We start from the raw sequence: 18768 nt of genomic DNA on the forward strand, positions 1-18768 counted from the left end.
CCTGGTGGTGTGGGACTTCAGGCTTCTGTACCTCCTGCCCGACGGGAGTTGCGAGAAGATGGCACGGCCCGGATGGTGGGGATCTTTGATGATGGATGTTGCCCAAGGGGATCTCTCTGATGGAGTGAGCCGATAGCAAACGTTAATAGACCTCTGTATGGGTCGGGAAGGCTCTTCCGTGAAACACTGTGGGCGGGGCGTTCAAGGCTTGTTTTGGAAAGGGGTGTCGGGGACTCGGGGCAAGGAGCGGCAACGTGAGTTGACAGGCAGGTCAGCAGTGGTTCAACTGGTTGGTAGGTTAGAGGAACTGGTTGGGTTACAGGCGGGATGCCCGTGGCTTTGTGTCCGATCCCTCTGTGTACAGAACCCTTCGTTAATTTGGGTGCGGGTGGGTGGGGTCAAAGATCGAGGGGTAGACGGGCTGCTGACCCTGCTTGTCCTGTTTCCGCAGGAGCCGGTCCGGGAGGGCGCCTCGCCGAACTGGAAGAGAAAAGAGAAGATCTCGCACGTTACCAAGTCCTGGCACAACTACATGTGTAATGTAGGTCACACCAGCCTGTCTCTGGCCTTTGGTGGAGAGCAGCAGCTTCTGTATGCAGGTTTCTTCAGATGAGCCTCCACCTCTCCTGTCTAGAAACGAATCCCCTCCTCACCCTCAGCCATCTCCATAGAGTAGGGGCATCTCTTGTACAGGTGGTTGGGGGGATGTCTGCAGACATCGGCCAGCAACGTATTGACGATTCTGGTGGCTCAGCAATTGTCCACACTCACTATGGTGCAACTTATCGACTTACTGTAGGACAGTGTGACACACACACACTGCTGTACCTCATTGTAGGACAGTGTGACACACACACACTGCGCTGTACCTCACTGTAGGACAGTGTGACACACACACTGCGCTGTACCTCACTGTAGGACAGTGACACACACACTGCACTGTACCTCACTGTAGGACAGTGTGACACACACACACTGCGCTGTACCTCACTGTAGGGCAGTGTGACAGACACACTGCGCTGTACCTCACTGTAGGGCAGTGTGACAGACACACTGCGCTGTACCTCACTGTAGGGCAGTGTGACACACACACTGCGTTGTACCTCACTGTAGGACAGTGTGACACACACACTGCGTTGTACCTCACTGTAGGACAGTGTGACACACACACACTGTGCTGTACCTCACTGTAGGACAGTGTGACACACACACTGCGCTGTACCTCACTGTAGGGCAGTGTGACACACACACACTGCGCTGTACCTCACTGTAGGACAGTGTGACACACACACACTGCGCTGTACCTCACTGTAGGGCAGTGTGACACACACACACTGCGCTGTACCTCACTGTAGGACAGTGTGACACACACACACTGCGCTGTACCTCACTGTAGGACAGTGTGACACACACACACTGCGCTGTACCTCACTGTAGGACAGTGTGACACACACACTGCGCTGTACCTCACTGTAGGGCAGTGTGACACACTCACTGTAGGGCAGTGTGACACACACACTGCGCTGTACCTCACTGTAGGGCAGTGTGACACACACACACTGCGCTGTACCTCACTGTAGGGCAGTGTGACACACACACACTGCGCTGTACCTCACTGTAGGACAGTGTGACACACACTGTGCTGTACCTCACTGTAGGACAGTGTGACACATGCACTGCGCTGTACCTCATTGTAGGGCAGTGTGACACACACACACTGTGCTTGCTGACTGTGCAGTCTGCTGACGAAAGAGATGATTGAACAATGGTCTCTCTTTATGTGGCAGGAGGTTATCCAGGATTTCCAGGCCTCTGTACTGCAAGTCTCTGACTCACCTTATGACGAACAGTGAGTACCTCGTTTTGTTTTTTTGCACAAGGTTATTCAGTTTTCCAGAATCCGGGCCAGTGGTTGAAGTTGAGGGATAAAGCCCGGTGGTTGGAGGGATTCCTCACTGTTGTATGTGGGATGCAGCAAGCCTGACATTTATTGGCCGTCTCTAATTGAACTGGAGATGGGCCATTTCAGAGTCAACTGGAGATTCAGGATATGGAGTTACAGCCAGACCACAGCTGGTAAGGATGAGGTATATCCTTACCGAGAGGAAAGATGGTGCATGGTCACTAATACTAGCTCTTTTTAAATCCAGATTTCTTTAGTTAATTGGATTTAAATTAATTAAATCAGGGGTAAGTTTTTAACACAGAGAGTGGTGGGTGCGTGGAACGCACTGCCGGCAGAGGTTGTGGGGGCAGACACATTAGGGACTCTTAGATAGCCACAGGAATGGTAGAGAAATGGAGGGCTATGTGGGCAGGATAAAACATCAGCACAACATTGTGGGCCGAAGGGCCTGTACTGTGCTGTAATGTTCTAAATTGCCCAGCTGCAGTGGGATTTGAACACCTGTCTTCAGATCGTGACTGAATCACAATAGTACCATATCCGCAGTGGCCTCTCACCTGCCGGGTTATTCCAAGCTCTTTCGGCGTTACGGTTGGTTTCCTGAGTCAACTGATTCTGGTGCTGTGGGATACGATATTCCTGGTTGATGTTCCGGAGAGGTCAGGAGGAACTGTGGGATTGGGAAGCCAGTAGTGAGGGGTGGGCAGTACTATCGAGGATGGGTGACAGTGAAGGGGGAGGGTGATTCTAAGGGGCGGTGCTCGGGGCTGGTTCAAGCCTGGGAGATGAGTTCTTCTCCAGGGGGTTTATGTTTCAAGGGAACGACACAGTGGCGCAGCGGGTACAGCCGCTGCCTCACAGCGCCAGAGACCTGGGTTCAATCCCGATCTCTGACGCTCTGCGTGTGTGTGTTGTACGTTCTCCCTGTGGCCGCGCGGGCCTGTTTCTGTGTGCTGTGACTAAGTTGATGTCTCTCCACTATCAACCGTTCTTCTGCTCTTGGGGTGGCTCCTAAATCTGTCCTTGTCTTCTCCCCCCCCCCCCCCCCCCCCCAAAAGGGTCGCTGCACAAATGCCCACCGTCCACTATGAGATGCCCAATGGCTACAACTGTGACTACGGCGCGGAGAGGTTGCGCATTCCTGAGGGCCTGTTCGACCCCTCCAACGTCAAGGTAAGGCAGTGGGATCGAACTGTGCCACGCTTGACCACTGGCCCGTCTGGGAGTCACTTTCCTGCCTCTTAACCATTGAGAATGCGACGGGACTCGATGCTGTTGGGGGAGGGGGGCTTACGTGGGTCTTGAATAAGCCCTTCGGCCCATCGAGTCCATGCCGACCATCGACCACCCGTTTGCACCAATCCCATTTTACTCCCCCACATTCCCGTCACCCATACACTGGGGGCAATTAACCCACCGACCCCGCACGTCGTTGGGATGTGGGAGGAAACCGGAGCACCCAGGGGAACCCACGCGGTCACAGGGAGAAGGTGCAAACTCCACACACACAGACACAGACAGAGAGAGAGACACACACACGGACACAGTTCTGGAGGTTGGCATCGAACCTGGGTCTCTGGGGCTGTCAGGTAGTGGCTCTCCCTGCTGTGCCACTCTGCTGGTCCAGGAAGCATGTGTAATACTCAGCGTGTCACTCCGCTGCCAGGGAGCAACGTTGCGTATGCGGCCTGTCCATCTGTTTGGTCTGGAGCACACTGAGCGGTGGCCTAGCGATCGATTGTTGCACCCTCTCCCACTGGCAATAGCAAGAGCAGCAGGCGCAGGGGAGCACCACCACATGCAGGTTCCCCTCCACGTTGCACGCCATCCTGTCTTGGCAATGCATTGGCCGCTCCTTCACCCGTCGCTGGGTCTCAGTCCTCCCCTGAGTCCTCCTTGACCACGAGAACCGTGCCTTTACAGGCGTGCACCCATCCAGAAAGAGCCGCCTCTTCGGCCAAGCTCCAGCACTGCCCCGGGGCGTTCTTGCCACGTTCACAGCCCCAACGGCGTTGGTGTTGCATTGCATTCCAGAAGCTGATGGTCGACTGCTTTCCTTGCAGGGTCTGTCGGGGAACACGATGCTGGGGGTCAGTCACGTCGTCACCACCAGCATCGGAATGTGTGACATCGACATCCGGCCGGTGAGTGCTGGGGTCGGGTAACTCCCCCTGCAGTGACACTCCCTAAAACCATACCTCTCCTCCGCTGGCTTCACTAGATAAGATCAGATTCTTTATTAGTCACATGTACATCGAAACACACAGTGAAATGCATCTTTTGCGTAGGGTGTTCTGGGGGGCAGCCCGCAAGTGTCGCCACGCTTTCGGCACCAACACAGCATGCCCACAACTTCCTAACCCGTCCGTCTTTGGAATGTGGGAGGAAACCGGAGCACCCGGAGGAAACCCACGCAGACACAGGGAGAACATACAAACTCCTTACAGACAGTGGCGGGAATTGAACGCGGGTCGCTGGCACTGTAGAGCGTTATGCTAACCGCTGCACTACCCTCCCGGGGATCTGGGTTTATCCAAGCAGTCCCAGAGATTTCCCAAAAGCGAACAGCACTGCCACTCCGACCCTGCCCAGTAGAGGAGCTGGACGTGCCCACAGAAAACTTCAAGCAACCTGTGGCTCGGGAGGTTCTGGAGACTCGGATCCCCACACTGGCATCGGGCTTGGTTGGGTTAGCCGCACAGGGCCTTGGGTTCAAGCCTCGCGCACCCTGACAATGCCAGAGCAGGAGAGCTGCCTCAGACCATAGAACAGTACAGCACAAGAACAGGGCTTCGGCCCACCATATCTGTGCCTGCACTTAGAATTATACAGCACGGAAACAGGCCCTTCGGCCCAACTGGTCCGTGCTGACCAAGATGCCCATTTAAGCTAGTCCCATTTGACCCATATCCCTCTAAACCTTTCCTATCCATGTACCTGTCCAAATGTCTTTTAAATGTTCTTCATGTACCTGCCTCAACCACTTCCTCTGGCAGCTCGTTCCATATACTGACTACCCTCTGCGTGAAGAAGTTGCCCCTCAGGTTCCTGTTAAATCTCTCCCCTCTCACCTTAAAGACCTATCCCCCCTAGTTCTTGATTTCCCCAACCCTGGGAAAAAGACCCACATGATTTTATACACCTCTATGAGATCGTCCCTCATTTTCTCCTACGCACCAGTAAAGTCCTAGCCTGCCCAACCTCGCTCTATAACTCTCCAGTCCCTCGAGAGCTGGCAACATCCTCGTCAATATTTTTCTGCACTCCTTCCGACTTAATGGCGTCTTTCCCGTAGCAGGGAGACCAAAACTGAACACAATACTCGGAGGCACAAGAGATTCTGATGTTGGCGTCTTTTTGTGTGTGTGTGTTACTCCAAATGTGGCCTCACCACCACCTTCTACAACTGCAACGTAACATCCCAACTTCTATACTCATTGCCCTGACTGATGAAGGTCAGCCTGCCAAACGCCTTCTTCACCGCCCGGTCTGCCTGTGACCACACAAGCCTGATCCATATCCCTCCAGTCCCTGCCTCTGTGTATGCCTGTCTAATTGCTTGTTAACCGTTGCTATCGTGTCTGCTTCTACCATTTCCCCGGCAGCCCGTTCCAGGCACCCACTACTCTCCGCGTAATGTAAAATAAAATAACTTGCCTTGTAAATCTCCTTTAAACTTTCCCTCTCTCATCCTCAAGCTATACCCTATAGTATTTGACATTGCCACCCCGTAGACTCTATCTACATCTTTGCCTGTCGTAATCTTATAAACCTCCATCAGGTCTCCCCCTCAGCCTCCGATGCTCAGGAGAAAACAACCCAAGTTTGTCCAACCTCTCCTTGTAGCTCATATTCCTTAATCCAGGCAATAAACCTCTTCTGCACCCTCTCCAAAACCTCCACACCCTTCCTGTAACGGGGCGACCAGAACTGCACACAGTACTCCTAGTGTGGCCTGACCAAAGTTTTGTACAGCTGCAACGTGACTTCCCGCCTTTTATACTCAACGCCTCAGAACTTTGCCTCAACGGGGATGAAGGATGAGGTGGTAAACCGAGACTCGATGGTGCGGAAGATCCCGCGACCCAATCGGAATCAAGTTGTCCCCAGTGTCCCCCTCCAACACCACCAGAAATTAAGGAAACTGGAATGATACTCTGTGCAAAGTATCCACCACATCCATCAGGTTAGGAATAGTGCGGTCGGTGATTTGGTTTAAGGGGGTCAGGTGTAACATATTGTTGAGTTTACGGAGAAGCTTCAGGGATAATGATTGCCCAAGGACATGGGAAGTGAAGTATAATGTAGAAAACAGTTTTCTTTATATGGTGAGAGATTGAAAGCTATTGGCATTCAGAAGGACTTGGGTGTCCTGTACACAGATCACTGAAAGTTAACATGCAGCGACAGCGAGCAACTGGGACGGCAAACAGTACGTAATGCAAAAGGTTTTGAGTACAAGAGTAAAGGTGCTCTGCTCCGATTGTGTAGATCCATGTTGAGACTGCATCTGGAATACCGTGCACGGATCATCTCCCTTCCCAAAGAAGGAGCAACGAACAATCTGCTGGAGGAACTCAGCAGGTTGAGCAGCGTCTGGTGGGGGGGGGGGGGGGTTGGAGGGGGGAGGAACTGTCGACGTTTCGGGTCGAAACCCCTGCGCGGGGAGGAGGGAGGGGGGGAGACGGCCGCTGGAGGGAGAGAAGCAGGAACACGAAGGGCTCCCAGTGCTGGACTCTTTAAGTAACGGAGGTGCGAGTGGGAACCATCGGGGAGAGGTGTATGGCAGGTGGAGCCAGGACCGGAGGCGGGAGGGTGGGGGGGGAGCCGGTGGCTGAAATGTGTGGGTAGTGGGTGGATGGGATCGGGAGGGGGTGGAAATGGGTGATGGCAGTGGGATGGGGGGGGCGGGAAAGGGGACAAAAATAGGGGGACCAGAGGAGGACCAGGAGAGAGAGAGGAGAAACGGGGGGGGGGGATCGGAAGGAGAGAGAGGGGGGGATCAGAAGGAGAGGGGGGGGTCGGAAGGAGAGGGAGGGATCGGAAGGAGAGAGAGAGGGGGGAATTGGAAGGAGAGGGGGGGATCGGAAGGAGAGAGAGAGGGGGGAATTGGAAGGAGAGGGGGGGAATTGGAAGGAGAGGGGGGGATCGGAAGGAGAGGGGGGGATCGGAAGGAGAGGGGGGATCGGAAGGAGAGGGGGGGATTGGAAGGAGAGGGGGGGATCGGAAGGAGAGAGGGGGGGATCGGAAGGAGAGGGGGGGATAGGAAAGAGAGAGAGGGAGGGGATCGAGAGAGAGGATTGGGGGGGGGGGGGGGGGGGGGGAGGAAACCTAAAATTAGAAAATTCAATGTTGAACCTCCGCTCTTGCGTAAAGGAGGATGTACGAACAGTCGGGGGGAACTAAAGGAAAGTTCACAAATTGACACACTGGGTTTAGAAGGATGAGAGGTGGTCTCATCAGGACACACACTGGGTAGGTGCACAGTTGGTTACCTATTACAGCCCAGAGGGAGGTCATTAGTCCCGTCAGGGTCCATGCTGGCTCCTTGCAGAGTAATCCTATCGATCGCACTTCCCTGTTGTTACTTCCCTGCAGTTCTGCCAGTTATCCCCTCTCACATGCCCGTCACCCCCCCCCCATTAATTCTTTTTGCCATTTGCCCACACAGAGGGATGAATTGTAGTATCCAATTAACCCGTCAGCACGTCTTTAAACGTGGGAGGAAACCGGAGCATCTGGGGGACCCTGGCGGCTGCTCTAACTGCTGTAACACAGTGCCAGGTTTGGGGCGTCTGTAGATAACGGGCAGAGATGAGAAGCCAGCTCTTCTCCGAGAGAGCGGTGGGTTTTTGGAATCCGCTGTACAAGAGGGCTGTGTGGACTCAGTTTATTCCAAGTCTGAGACCGATCAGGAATCGAGGGTTCGGATTAGTCAGACACTGTTCTTTAGTAAATCAGTGTTTTACTAACCTGCTCTTCCACAGCAGAGAATTAGAGTTGCTGATTTTATTCGGTTGACAATCCCATAGTTTGTCAGGAGCAACGCACCAAGATGCTGGGGGAGCTCAGCGGGTCAGGCAGCATCTGTGGAGGGAAATGGACGGTCAACGTTTCGCGTCAAGAGGAAGTAGCAGCAGGAGTTACCCACCTGGTCCCTCAAACCTGCCCAGCCATTCAATACCCCATCGTGGCTAATCTGCCTCAGGCCTCGTCCCTTCTGTACCAGGTCCCCATCGCCCTCAAGCCCCTGACCTTTGGAACATTTATCTACCTCCATTTTAAATACTTCTAATGATCCAGTCTCCACACTCCTGTGGGGAGAGAATTCCAGAGATTCACCACCCTAAGGTCAATGCATCTGAGTCTTAAATGACCAACCTCTTGTAACCACGTCCCCCTTGTTCAAGGCTCTCCCACTTGTGAAAACATCTCCACCCCCTCTTGTATCGTTGAATGTCAGCCCTCGTTGTACTAAGGAATACAGACCCAAGCTGGTGAATCTCCTTTGGAACGTCTCCAACTTTGAGATTGTCAAAGCTACTCGATTTGGGGTGGACTCCCTCTGCAGTGCTTGCCAACCAAGCCCGGGTGACTTTGATCATTCCCAACCGACAGGGCCGCTCTTTATCACAACACCACGGAGGAACGGTCTGTGTGAGATGGAGTCAGAGCCGGTTGCCTGGCTAACGGTCTGCGCTTGCCCCTGGCAGGGTCTGTACGGGAGTGTGATCGTGACGGGGGGAAACACCTTACTTCAAGGCTTCACGGACCGACTCAACAGGGAACTCTCGCAGAAGACGCCTCCTGTGAGTATAGTAGGGCTGTTGCCTCTTCATCGACACTAGGTTATTGGATATTGGTTTATTATTGTCACTTGTACCGAGGTACAGTGAACAACTTGGCTTGCAAACCGATCGTACAGGTCAATTCATTACACAGTGCAGTTACTTTGAGTTAGTACAGAGTGCATTGAGGTAGTACAGGAAAAAACAATAACAGTACAGAGTAAAGTGTCACAGCTACAGAGAAAGTGCAGTGCAATAAGGTGCAAGGTCACAACAAGGTAGATCATGAGGTCAGAGTCCATCTCATTGTATAAGGGAACTGTTCAATAGTCTTATCACAGTGGGGTAGAAGCTGTGCTTAAGTCTGGTGGTACGTGCCCTCAGGCTCCTGTATCTTCTACCAAACTCCATCCATCGCTTGGGGGCCCACCCACCCCCACTTCTCATGATGGGGGTGGGGGGGGGTGGTGCGAGGCCAATCTTTAGGGAGCAGGGCAGGCAGAAACCAGTCGACGGGTGTGACACAGTGACAGAGAGACTGGGTTCGATTCCAACCTCCAGCACTGTGTGTGTGTGTGTGTGTGTGTGTGTGTGTGTGTGTGTGTGTGTGTGTGTGTGTGTGTGTGTGTGTGTGTGTGTGTGTGTGTGTGTGTGTGTGTGTGTGTGGAGTTTGCACGTTTTCCCTGTGACCACGTGGGTTTGACAGGGGGAGTAAAAGGGGATATAGATGTGTGAGAACCTGGTTCCTCGCTCTTTCTCTGTTATGACCAAGGGAGTTGATGGAAGAAACCCATTTGTGTCTTCTTAGCCAGTCCCTTGGTAACGAGCTTCCACTCCAGTGAGTTCTGAGGTAAATTGGTGAGGCTCTGAGTTCACAAGATCACAAGACAAGGGAGCAGAAGTAGGTCATTCGGCCCATCAAGTCTGCTCCGCTACCTCACCATGAGCTCAACTATTCTCCCTTCTAGCCCCAATTCCCGGACTTTTCCCCATATCCCTTGATACCCTGACTAATTAGATACAGTACCTATCAATCTCCACCTTAAACACTTCAGAAGGAAACTGGTAAAGCCAATGTGAGGACCACAGTCTGTTCTGCAGATAAGGCAGGAGTAGTCTGGCAGAGGGAGGGGGTGAACAAAGAACCAGTGGCACTAATGAAGATGCGCCGATTTACAAAGGCAGCCACTGTCGATGCATCTGGTCATCAGTGTGAATCAGAATCCAGTTTACTATCGCTGGCAGACGTCGTGAAATCTGTTGTGGCAGCAGTACAGTGCAAGACATAAAAATTACTGCAAGTTACAAAAACAAATAAATAGTGCAAAAGAGGAATAACGAGGTAGTGTTCATGGGTTCATGGACCGTTCAGAAATCTGATGGCAGAGGGGAAGAAGCTGTTCCTGAATCATTGAGTGTGGGTCTTCAGGCTCCCGAACCTCCTCCCCGATGGTAGTAACGAGAAGAGGGCATGTCCCGGATGGTGAGGTCCTCAGTGACAGATGCTGCCTCCTTGAGGCACCACCTTCTTGAAGATGTCCTCGATGGCGGGGAGGGTTGTGCCCGTGATGCTGGCTGAGTCTACAACCCTCTGCAGCCTCTTGTGGTCTCAGCGGGTCGGGCAGCGTCTGGGGACGGAAAGGGACAGTCAACGTTTCAGGTCGAGACCCTTCATCTGGAATGGGGGGGAGATGGCCAGTATAAAGGGGGTGGAGAAGAGCTAGCAGGTGATAGGTGGATGCAGGTTTTGGTGGGGGTCGGGGGGGGGGGTGGTGGGAGAGTGGGAATGGTGTCAGAAGCTGGGAGGTGATGGGTGGAAATGAAAGGGCTGAAGAAGATGGAACCTCGGAGAGGACGGTGGACGGAGGGAGGTGGGGAGGGGAACCAGGAGTGTGTGGGTCCCTGCCAGCTCTTGCTCCACTGCTGTATACTGGCTCTCCCCCCCTCTACTCTTTCAGTCCAGATGAAGGGTCTCGACCAGACGTCGACTTCCCATTCCCCTCTACGGATGCTGCCCGACCCGCTGAGTTCCCCCAGCGCTTGGTGTGTTGCTCCGGATTCCGGCGCCTCGGTCTCCCTTATGTCTTCTCTCCGCCCTGGCGCCTCGTGTGGCCCTGTCACCATCGCACGGGGTGAAGTGCTGCAGATTACGGCCGGGTTCCACCTGATCGTGAAACAAGGCCCATCCTGAGGCCAGTTCCTGGTTCACCGATGCCAACTCCGGGAAATCTAGCGAATTGGCATCGCCTTTCTCTGCCGTTACAGTGCGGCAGTCAACTGCAGACTTCTGCCCACGGATTTCCTCCGTGTTTCGTGCGTTTTGAAGTGAAACGCACAAATGGGGCTTTGCGTCATCTCCTCAACTTGTGGAAGTGGTGGCTGTTGTCAGGGAAACGCTGCACTACAGGGACACTGGCGATGGGAGGATTGAATTGCAGTTGCTGTCAGGAGACGCGAGAGAGACGGGAGACACTGGAATCTGGAGCAACATACAAACTGCCGGAGGAACTCAGCGGGTCAGGCAGCATCTGTGGAGGGAAGTAGACAGTGGACATTTCGGGCCCAGACCCTTCCTCTGGACTGTCACTATCAACTAGGCGAACGCTGTCCTACAGCAATACAGGTGGTGGGACGACTGATTTGCAGTTCCTGTCAGCAGCAACACAAAACACTGGAGGACTCAGCAGGTCAGGCGGCATCTGTGGAGAGTGGATAATCTGAGGCTGAGCCAGAGAGAACAAGGAAGGGGGGAGGGAGAGTCAGCGGAGATGGACCGAGTGAACTTGAGGGCGGGGTGGAAGTTGGTGGCGAAGTCGATGCAATTGACTAATGCTGCACGGGGGCAGGAAGAGGCACCAATGCAGTCGTCAGCGTAGCAGAGAAAGAGTTGGGCAGTCGGTTTGGAACAAGCACTGCTCTACATAGCCGATGAAAGGGCAGATGTAACTGGGGCCCACGTGAGTGCCCATGCGGCTACGCATTTGGTTTGGAGAAAGCAGGGGGAGCCAGAGGAGAAGTCGTTGAGGGCAAGCACAGGTTCTGCCAGGCGCAGGGGACGTTGTGTTGGTGGAGGGGAAACTGGTTGGGTCCGTGGATAGTGTGGAGGGCTGTCAGAGGTTACAGCGGGACATAGATAGGATGCAAAACTGGGCTGAGAGGTGGCAGATGCAGTTCAACCCAGTGGTTCATTTTGGTAGGTCAAATATGATGGCAGAATATAGTATTAATGGTGGGACTCTTGTCAGTGTGGAGGATCAGAGGGACCTTGGGGTCCGAGTCCATAGGACACTCAAAGCAGCTGCACAGGTTGACTCTGTGGTTAAGAAGGCATACGGTGTATTGTCCTTCATCAGTAGTGGAATTGAATTTAGGAGCCAAGAGGTAATGTTGCAGCTATATAGGACCCTGGTCAGACCCCACTTGGAGTACTGTGCTCAGTTCTGGTCGCCTCACTACAGGAAGGATGTGGAAGCCATAGAAAGGGTGCAGAGGAGAATTACAAGGATGCTGCCTGGATTGGGGAGCATGCCTTATGAAAATAGGTTGAGTGAACTCGGCCTTTTCTCCTTAGAGCGATGGAGGATGAGGGGGGACCTGATAGAGATGTATAAGATGATGAGAGGCATTGATCATGTGGATAGTCAGAGGCTTTTTCCCAGGGCTGAAATGGTGGCCACAAGAGGACACAGGTTTAAGGTGCTGGGGAGTAGGTACAGAGGAGATGTCAGGGGTAAGTTTTTTACTCAGAGAGTGGTGAGTGTGTGGAATGGGCTGCCGGCAACGGTGGTGGAGGCGGATACGATAGGGTCTTTTAAGAGACTGTTGGAATAGGTACATGGAGCTTAGAAAAATAGAGGGCTATGGGTAAGCCTAGTAATTTCTAAGGCAGGGACATGTTCAGCACAGCTTTGTGGGCCGAAGGGCCTGAATTGTGCTGTAGGTTTTCTATGTTTTCCAGGAAGAAACAGAGAGCCCCAAGGCCTTCCTGAAGGGGGTTAGAAGTGTACAGGGACTGGGCACCCCGGGTGAAAGTGAGATGGTCGGGCTCAGGGAGGTGACAGTGACATGGTCGTGCCCTGGGAAGTCCTTGAGGTGATGGAGAGCATGCAGGATGTCACGGATGTCAGTGGGAAGGGGGACTGGACCAAACTGAGCAGAGGGTAAATAACATTGGAGAAGTCATCACGTGGTTCAAACATTGGTGTGGAAGGATCTGCTTCTGACTCATGAAAGTGCAGCTGAACAGAGAGGAAGCGAGACTCGTCTCATCGTCCTTCCTTTGCCCCTCGCCTAATCCAGCCCGATGTTCCCAACTGCATAGTCCTCGCTCTGCTTCCCCGAGTTTCAGCCAGAGTCCGCGTCCTCAGGAGAGCAGGGGGAGGAGAGCAGAACCTGACTTTGTTTCCAACTGTTTGTCAACTGCTTCCGGTGAATAGCCAGAGCTGCAGCGCCGGTAACGCCCAGTCAGGGACGCTGTGGCATGGCAGCTCGTCGACACCCATTGGCTGAGAGGGTGGTGGGGGGGGGGGGGTTCAGAGTGCAAATGGGGTGGGGGACAGAGGGTGGGGATCAGAGCGCTGAGAGGGTATGGGTCAGAGTGCAAAGGGGGTGGGGGTCAGAGATGCAAAGGGGGAGGGGATTCGGAGTATGAGGGGAATGGAGGTGGGAGCAGTCAGACCAAGAATTGGGACACCGTGGCGCAGCAGGTAGTGCTGCTGCCTCACAGCTCCAGAGACCCGGGTTCGATCCCGACCTCCGGCGCTGTGCGCACGCGTGTGTGTGTGTGTGTGTGTGTGTGTGTGTGTGTGTGTGTGGAGTTTGCACGCTCTCCCTGTGACTGTGTGGGTTTCCCCCGGATGCTCCGGTTTCCCCCCACATCCCAACCACGTGCGGGGTCGGTGGGTTAGTTGGCCCCCAGTGTGTGTGTGGGTGAGGGGTACAATCTGAGGGGAGTCGGTGGGTAATTTGGGGGTGGGGGTGGGGGTGGGTTGGGTTGCAAGGAAACCTAATGGGGAATTGGGACTATGGGAGGCGGCGTGGACTCGACGGGCTGAATGGCCTCCTCTGAAGCCAAGAAATATGAAAACAAACTGGGGGGGGAAACAGGGTCAGAGTGCACAGGGTGGGCCGGAGTGTGAATGGATGAGTCCCGGTCTTACTGTTGTCCTGTCTCTCTCCCCCCGCCCCGCCCCACCCCACCCCACCCCACCCCACCCCCAGAGCATGCGTCTGAAGCTGATCGCCAACAACAGCACGGTGGAGCGACGCTTCAGCCCCTGGATCGGGGGCTCCATCCTCGCATCCCTGGTGAGTGTCCGTCCGTGGATCGGGGGGGGGGGGGGGGCCGGGCGCTTGTGTGTGGGGGCAGCTGGGGCAGGGGGGGTGACGGCGGAGTGGGTGCGGGGGGGGGCAGAGAAGGTGGACGGTTGGGTGGGGAACAACGGATGGGCGAGGGGATATTGGGGTTTGGGGGGGGGGAAGGTGCTTGGGTGGGCTTACCGATGGGGTGTCGGCAAGTCAGAGCACGGAAACAGGCCCTTCGGCCCAACTGGTCCATGCCGACCAAGATTCCCATCTGCCCACGTTTGGCCCATATCCCTCTAAACCCTTGCCATCCATGTACCTGTCCGAGTGCCTTTTAAATGTCGTCAATGTACCTGCCTCAACCACTTCCTCTGGCAGCTCGTTCCACATACGGACCACCCCCTGGGTGAAAAAGTTGCCCCTCGGGCTCCTATTAAATCTCTCCCCTCTCACCTTAAAACTGTGCCCTCTAGTTCTTGATTCCCCCACCCTGGGAAAAAGACTCTGTACATTCACCCTACCTATGCCCCTCATGATTTTATACACCTCTATAAGATCACCCTCATTCTCCTGCACTCCAATGGAAAAGAAAATCCCAATTTGCTCAACCTCTCTCCATAACTCAGTCCCTCAAGTCCCGGCAACATCCTCGTAAACCTTTTCTGCATGCTTTCCAGCTTAAAGGCATCTTTCCTATTGATCAAAACTGAACACAGTACTCCCAGGTGCAACACACACAAAATGCTGGAGGGACTCAGCAGGTCAGGCAGCATCTATGGTCGATGAAGGGTCTCGACCCAAAACGGTGACTGTTTCTTTCCCTCCATAGATGCTGCCTGACCTGCTGAGTTCCTCCAGCATTTTGTGTGTGTTGCTCCAGATTCCGGCGTCTGTGGACTCTCTTGTGTGTCAATACTCCAACTGTGGCCTCACCAGTGTCTCGTACAACTGCAACGTAACATCCCAACTTCTATTCTCAGTGCCCTGACTGATGAAGGTCAGCCTGCCAAACGCCTTCTTCACCACCCCGTCTACCTGTGACTCCACTTCCGGGGAACCATGTACCTGTACTCCTAGGTCCCTCTGTTCTACTATGCTCCCCAGGGCCTTACCAGTCACTGTGAAAGTTTTACCCTCATTTGTCTTCCTAAATTGCAACACCTCACACTTATCCGAATTAAACTCCATTTGCTCTTCCTCAGCCCACTTACCCAGCTGATCGAGGTCCCGATGTAAATCCTGAGAACCACCTTCTCTGTTCACGACACCACATATTTTTGTGTCATCTGCAAACTTGGTAACCGTGCAAGGTAGGGAGGGGAGAGGCAAAAGGATCTGCTGGCTCTCGGGGGGGGGGGGATGTGTCCGTCCACTCCACGGTCCTGACCTTCCCGCCCTTTCTCTCCACAGGGAACGTTCCAGCAGATGTGGATCTCCAAGCAGGAATACGAGGAGGGCGGGAAGCAATGTGTGGAGAGGAAGTGCCCCTGAGGGACAGACGTCCCTTCCCTCCCCTCCTCCCCCCCGCAACATCCGAGGTCACCGCGGCCCTCCGAAATCTGCCGAGAAGCCAACCTTCACCCCCCCACCCATCTTCCCTCCTCCAGTCCCTGTCCCAAGGACGAGCCTCCTCTCCCCTCCCCTCCCCTCGCGTGTGCCCCGCACTCCCCCGTCCCCTTCCAATTCCCTGTACCCGGGCTCCCGCCCCAGGACCGATCCTGGCCAGGCCCTGACTGCCAAATCAGGCCAGGTCCTGCCAACTGCGGCAGTCCGGCCTGGAGCCTGATGGTCTGGGGTCACGTCACTGAGAAGAGGCCCAGGCCTGGCAGAGGCCTTAGGCCCCGGCTCCCCAGAACCGAGAGGCCTTGAGCCCCAGCTCCCTGGAACAGAGAGGACTTAAGTCTCCGGTTCCCTGGAACTGAGGCTTTGAGCGCCAGCTGCCCGGAACCGGGAGGCCCCTGTCTCCAGTTCCCCGGAACCAGGAGGCCTTGAGGCCTCTAAAGCCCCCAGAGCGTCAGCCGCCCCTCTGCACCCTTTCAGCTGGGCTCCGAGGAGGGACTCTTCCTGGGAAGGTGAGGAGGGCAGGAGATGGGGAGAGGGGAAAGGTCTGTTATAGTGGAATGGTCGCCCCTCCCCTAATTTCCTCCTCGCCCCTCGTGGGACGATGCCAGCAAAGAACCTTGCCCCAGATCGCACGGAGCAAGGCCATTCAGCCCAACGGTTCCCTGCTAGAGTTGACACAACAGGATCCTCTTCCCACCCACCCCTTTCCACATCAGCCCCTTCGGGCGGGTTGACCGTGTCCGCGCGGGTGGTGATGGTCCTCACACGGGTTCTGACGCGGGTGGGACAGAGGAAGAGTTTGCCTTTCCCTCCCCCCCCCCCAACACCCACCCCAACCCCAGCCTGACCTACACCTCACAGCCCACACCCCAGGTCACTCAACATGCTGCTGACCCCACCCTCCAATACCCTTGCACGCTCTCCCAACCTCCCTGCTCCCAGGAACCCCACCAGGGAAGGTCTCGCTCTTCAGTTGTCGATGCTAACAGCTGGGATTGATATCAGCGCCACTACTTCCTCAGGAGGCTAAAGAAATTCGGCATGTCCCCGTGGGCGCTCAGCAATTTTTATCGATGCACCATAGATAGCATCCTCTCTGGATGCGTCACTGCTTGGTACGGCATCAGCCCAAGACCATAACAAACTGCAGAGCGTTGTGAACGCAGCCCAGTCCATCACAGAATGCAGCCTCCCCTCCATGGACTCTGTCTACACTACTCACTGCTTCAGTAAAGCAGCCGACATAATCAAAGACCCCACCCACCCCGGACATCCTTCTCCTCCCTCCCATCGGGCAGAAGATACAAAAGCCTGAAAGCACGTACCACCAGGCTCAAGGACGGCTTCTATCCTGCTGTTATAAGACTATTAAATGGTCCCCTAGAACAACAAGATGGACTCTTGACCTCACAATCTACCTCGTCGTGGTCCTTGCATCTTATTGTCTGCCTGCACTGCACTTTCTCTGTAACTGGAACACTACAGTCTGCGTTCTGTTATTGCTTTTCCCTTGTACTACCTCGATGGAATGATCTGTATGGACGGCACGCAAAACAACGTTTTTCCACAGATACACATGACAATAATAAACCAATTACCAATGTTTCGAGCACTGAGGGATTCAGGGAAGGTGAGGCGTGGGATCACCCTCCATCTTATTGAGGCTGGGGGGAAACGGCCTGCTCTTTGTCCGTTCTCTCAATTCAGCCCCCGCCCTAGTTGGGACCCAGCTGATCTCAGGCCAACACCGGGGTTCATAGGAGGCCCCAGGCCAACTGCAGAGGGACCAGGGCCCGATTTGGCTGTCCTCTCTCCAGTTTGGAAGAACGACCGGCGATTCCCATCGAGGCCGTCGGCCGGCACGGACTGGATGGGCCGAAGGGCCTGTCTCCGCGCTCGATGATTGGTCGGTGTCTGCCCGAGCCCAGCTTCTGCCCAGTGGTTTGCCCAGAGCGTTACGTTGCCCGATTAGACCATTGATGTTGAGGAACCGTCAACGTTACCCCTTAACCCTCCTCCCCATAGATCGAAGACCCCTCGCTGGGCAGGACGGTGGTCTGACAGCACTGTCCTAGTGCGGGGGAGGTAGTGAACCAGCCCCCAGCCCTGGTTGGGCCACTGCTGGAATGGGGAAGGGGGAGGGGGATTGGAATTGGTTTATTATTGTCACACGTACCGAGGTACAGTGAGAAGCTTTTGTCTGCACGCCATCCAGAGAGACCATTCTGTACAGAAGTACATCGAGGTAGTAAAAAGGTAAACAGAATGCAGAATATAGTGTTACGGTTACAGAGAAAGTGCAGTGCAGGTCAATGAATAACGTACAAGGGCCACAACGAGGTAGATCGGGAGATCAAGAGTTCATCTTTAGCGTGTGAGAGGTCCGTGCAAGAGTCTGATAACAGCGGGATAGAAGCCGTCCTTGAGCCTGGTGGTATGTGCCCTCAGGCTTTTGTATCTTCTGCCCGAGGGGAGGGGAACGTCCAGGGTGGGAGGGGTCCTTGATTATGTTGGCAGTGGGAAGTGCAGCTGATGGAGGGGAGGTTGGCACATGTGATGCGTGAAGGGTCATTGTTGGGGTGATGACCCTGCTTGAACCAGGGTCACCGAGGACGAGGTCTGTGGACACTGGCTGGGCCAACAGTTAGGAGGAGGGATCCCAGAAGAGGACTGGCCATCTGCGGTGGGGTCAGGGGGCTCCGGTCTGATCCTCCCGGTACTTGGTACAACTCCAGGCCGTCCCTCCTCCGGCTGGGAGCTGCCGGCTCCTGTTTGGGAAGCTCAGGCCCGAGTTACGGGGCCAGACGTCAGGATTCATCCGGGACGCTCCCCCATGGGTCAGGCTGCCCTGTGAGGAAGGGGTGGCCATCCCCGGCGGTGGTCGGAGGACCAAGTGGGGCTTCGGGAGCCCTCCCAGGGTTCTGCGACCCCTCTCTGAAACCCACCCACCCCCCCTCCATTTCTGTGCAGGGGGGAGGGAACGGTTACCTGGACCTTCCTCCCCTTTCCCCCAACCCCACTAGAGTCCTTGTAGGGGGAGAGGGTCCCAGTGAGGAGAGAGGGTGTCCCATGATTGGGGGGGGGGGCACCACATCCCTGTTCCCCCTGCAGAAAGAGGGCACATGTCCTATTCCCCTGGGTAGTGAAGGGCTGTGTTCTTGTTAACCCTCAGGGTCCCATGCCCCTGTTTCTTCCCAGGAAGAGCGA

The 18768-nt window shown here is 54.9% G+C and overlaps 1 protein-coding gene across 3 annotated transcripts in view; it reads left to right on the forward strand.

Annotated features, from left to right (window-relative positions):
* The window catches only part of LOC127586577 (actin-like protein 6B), a 29931-nt gene extending 13348 nt beyond the window's left edge, over nt 1-16583 (forward strand). For 2 of the 3 annotated variants that reach the window (XM_052044636.1, XM_052044637.1), the window contains exons 8-14: nt 452-541; nt 1788-1849; nt 2965-3079; nt 3970-4050; nt 8620-8715; nt 13915-14001; nt 15409-16583. In XM_052044636.1, the coding sequence (XP_051900596.1) occupies nt 452-541; nt 1788-1849; nt 2965-3079; nt 3970-4050; nt 8620-8715; nt 13915-14001; nt 15409-15489 (612 nt within the window). In that variant the 3' untranslated portion in view covers nt 15490-16583. Of the gene's footprint in view, nt 1-451; nt 542-1787; nt 1850-2964; nt 3080-3969; nt 4051-5921; nt 6093-8619; nt 8716-13914; nt 14002-15408 lie in introns of those variants that run through there. The other variant, XM_052044638.1, reaches the window with a different exon arrangement.
* Nucleotides 16584-18768: the final 2185 nt, after the last annotated feature.

This window comes from Pristis pectinata, chromosome 37, assembly GCF_009764475.1.
Source record: "Pristis pectinata isolate sPriPec2 chromosome 37, sPriPec2.1.pri, whole genome shotgun sequence".
NCBI lineage: Eukaryota > Metazoa > Chordata > Chondrichthyes > Rhinopristiformes > Pristidae > Pristis > Pristis pectinata.